The following is a 3,835-nucleotide window of genomic DNA, read 5'->3' as shown; positions in this document are numbered from 1 at the left end:
GAGAGAGAGAGAGAGAGAGAGAGAGAGAGAGAGAGAGAGACTGTGTGTGACTGTATGTGTGTATGTGCAAAATGTCCTATCGGAAGGCTTGTCCTGCAATGAAAAAAATATACATTTCACTATGTTGTAAAGAAATATCATTTTTGTATAATATCTTGAAAATACCTTTGCTTTCTATAATTATTCTCATTATTTGATATTGATATAAAATGAGAGAGGAATATGGTGATATGTTAAATCTTTCACAGATGTTCAAAATAATAGGGAATTTATATTTGAATTACTGATAAGAAAACAAGTGTTGAGAATATCTTTTTTCCCACATCTCCTTTCTCCTGATGTGGTCTTGTATCTTTGTATTACAAATTCCTAATCAGTTTCTGGTCATGAGGACTTGGATGGGTAAAGTGAAAACAAGGAGAGCCATGCACAGGCCTCATATGCATAAAAGGATTGTCTTCACAAGAGGAAGGAGAAATCAGCCCTTTCCATGGATTTGGGAAATATTAAATTCTACAAGATACAAGGGAATGGAGACACAGAGATGGAGACACATGAGATGAAGACACACATGGATGGAGACACACAGAGATAGAGATAAACAGGGATGGAGACACTCAAGGATAAAAACACAGGGATGGAAACACACAGGGGTGGAGACACACAGAGATTGAGACACACAGGATTGGAAACACACAGAGGTGGAGACACACAGGATTGGAAACACACCAAGGTGAAGAAACACAAGGATGTAGACATGTGGGGATGGAGACACACAGATGTGGAGAAACACAGGGATGGAGACACACAGAGATTGATACATACAGTAATAGGAATACACGGGCAGTATTGTACTGTATCCAGAACTTTTACCAGCAGCTGCTTTTCTAAACTGTGTCTGGGTCCCTGCATCCTGCTGTGTTGCAACTGCTCCCCAGGCTCTGTCTGTAGTCATGGGCTCCTGGGGATGTTCCACAGCTGAGCATCCGCAGTTGTCACTGCTTTCTTAGTACTTGAGCTGACAGCAGTTGACTGACCCCTCTCAGAAACTCTTCTCTGTTCCTCAGTCTAGAAATTGACACTGTGTTCTGACTGTGTGCTGAGTCAGCAGAATTACACAAAGCTTTGGTCTCTTAAAGTGTCCATGGGTGTAATTAAAATCTGAGGTTTTCTACTTTGGGAGAAATAAGTCCTCCATCTGTGCCTTTGTCCTTTGGAAAGAGTGGCACTGTAGATTTAGAAATGAATGACACGGTTAAGACCACAAAGTTGGATATTAGTGTGACTCTCTGAACTCATCCACGTTTACTAAGCCTACTTCCTCTTTGCTTTTAAATAGATGTGATAGCTGTGCTTCTTCAGATGGTTTTTGAAATTAACAAAGGGTCCTCATTCAAGTAGTTTAGATTGACATAATATATTACAAAATTGTCAGTACACCAGTACTACTATCAACTAAATATAAAGATGAAGTTTTTAATGATGTGTTGAAACTGAGTTTTTGAAAGGAAGGAGCAGTGAATGTACTGAATAAGCTTTGATGTTATTTTTCTGTGTGTTGAATTACAGATGCACTGGAGAAGAATACTTGATGATCCAGGGCATTGACCTCTCATCATGGGGCTTCTGGAAGAATCACGTGGTCTTAGGTTGTATAACGATTATCTTCTTCTCAAGTAACTTTCTGGAGTTATTAGTTATTATAAAAATGAGACATTTTTTAAAACGGTCTTGCACTTTCATTGAACTAAACTGGCCTTAAAAAAATTAAAACTTTACTGATGGGTGACCTTGTCTGAGGAGCAGTAGGTAGTTCTTGAATTTCAGGAGTTTGGCCCACCAGAATTCAAGGCACTGATGGGTGGATCATGGATAGGCAAGGCCCTAAGGGCTTTGGCTCCAGAATGTCTCTTGCTACTGCTGTGCCTTTACATATTTGCTGCTGCCATTTTCTCTGGTATTTGTCATGGTGTAAATGGGTGTGAAGGGATTCCTTTGTCTTTAATATTTTGTGATTATCTCATGGAAATACCATGAATCACAAAGCAGTAGTGGATTATAATAAAGATTATTTCTTCATAAGCTGTATTGTGTAAATAAAGTAATGATTTTACAATAATCGTGGTAGTTCAAATAGAATTTTGATGATTATGGGTTTTTATCAAATGTAGTAAGGGATTATGAAAGAGGTTAGTTTAGTATTTGTTATTCTTTTGGTCCCTGCCCTAGCCACGCCCACTCCCATAACCTCTGACCCGCCCATCGCCATCTTGGGACCCCCTCTTCTCTTTCTGCTTCCTTAGCGTGCGCACGCGTCGTTTTCTCTGTCTCTCTCTTCTTTTATCTCTCCTCTCTCCTTTTATCTCTTTTCTCTGTCTTTCTTTCTCCCTCTTCCTTAATAAATACTTATGGCTATTTCCTGTGTTTACGTGTCTGTTACCTGCCGCCACCGTGGGCCAAGGAAGCGTGCCCTCCTGTAGCTGCTTTCCCATGGAGGGCTCCAGCAGGGGAATCGCATGTAGCCACTCTCTCATGGCGGGCTCTGCCAACCCACCACGATAATCGTTTTTTTTAAGAATAACAGTATTAATATAGGTAAACGTAGGAAACAGTGTTGTTCACAGCCCTGATACAGCAGGGACTGGAGAGGATAGAAAATAGGAACAAGGAATTGTCATAAAACTAAAAGTTAAGAGTTTCTCTTAGGAACCATGTAGACTATTGTTTAGGTTAATGATTAAGGAAAACAATTGAGTCCTGGGAGTTGCCTCATTTTTTTTTCTGATATTGGAAAATGTGTTCTCAGTTTTCAGTGTGCACCAAAACTGAAAGAAACCTGTAAACAATTGACTTCATGTAACTAGAAAACAAAGAATTTATGGTTAATTGTCATAATGGGACAGGACCATAAAATATGAAAGGTGAACCTAGTAGCCTCTTTTTCAGACAGTTATAAAAACTACTGCCTAAGTAAGTAGTTACGACTGAAAGGCTCCTGATCTATGAGAAGTCTAAAAGATAAGTATTTAACTGTATGTGGGTGCTTGGGGATTGTTTAGTTTTCACCTGTAATACATAGAATGTTTAATCATGTAAGGGAAATGGGAATCATGTTTCTTACTTGTATTCATTGTAATCATTCTGTTAAAAATAAAATGTAACCACATTTTCATTTTTATATTGTTTGAAAGATTCTGCTGGTTTATATAAGCTGTAAGGGGAAAAATAGCTAGAATAAAGTCATCAGGAAGTGGAGGAAAAGGAAGTAATCAGGAAGAAGAGGAGAAGGAAGTCATTAGGAAGTAGAGGAGAAGGAAGACATCAGGAAGTAGTGAGAAGGAAGTCATTAGAAAAGAGAGAAGGAAAACATCAGGGGAGAAGAACAGAAAAGAAAAAAAACATAGAGTAGAACAAACAACCGAAAGAAGAATAAAATGAACTAAGCTTTGGCCCTCAGAAAAGTCCTTGTGTGCCTCTTTATCTGTTCAGCAGCTTGCATACTCTGCATTTCCTTAGTTTCTTTGTCTTGCTGAAGTTTTACCATTCAGCAGCACCCTCGCTGAGATACTGACATGTTGGAGATGTGTGTGTTTCCCTTCCTTGCGGTCCACAAAGTGTTAAGTTTTGTCCCAATCACTAGACCCAGAGAATTCAGTTTTACTTCTGAAAAGTCTAAGGAGTGATTAGTCCTCTGACACTGTGGAGTCCCTTCAGTTCCTGACCTCTGAAGGCTGCTCTCTATAGGAGGAAAACTTAAATTTTTTTGTTGTTGTTGTGTAAATCCAACCAAAAACCAGCAAGTGGGATTTTAGGTTCTTTGTTGGAAATTTTCTAT

At 39.0% G+C, this 3,835-nt stretch overlaps 1 protein-coding gene across 1 annotated transcript in view; it reads left to right on the top strand.

The window, feature by feature from the left end:
* The window catches only part of LOC126495728 (ATP-binding cassette sub-family G member 3-like), a 32,188-nt gene extending 29,093 nt beyond the window's left edge, over positions 1 to 3,095 (top strand). The window contains exon 10 of the mRNA XM_050133327.1: positions 1,570 to 3,095. Within this exon, the coding sequence (XP_049989284.1) occupies positions 1,570 to 1,762 (193 nt within the window). The 3' untranslated portion in view covers positions 1,763 to 3,095. The remainder of the gene's footprint in view (positions 1 to 1,569) is intronic.
* Positions 3,096 to 3,835: the final 740 nt, after the last annotated feature.

The sequence above is a fragment of the Alexandromys fortis genome, unplaced genomic scaffold, assembly GCF_014885135.2.
Source record: "Alexandromys fortis isolate MF-2015 unplaced genomic scaffold, M_Fortis_MF-2015_v1.1 scaffold_580, whole genome shotgun sequence".
Classification (NCBI taxonomy): Eukaryota; Metazoa; Chordata; class Mammalia; order Rodentia; family Cricetidae; genus Alexandromys; species Alexandromys fortis.
Note: the sequence above shows the minus strand (reverse complement) of the source record. Positions and strands in the feature narration are given on the sequence as shown.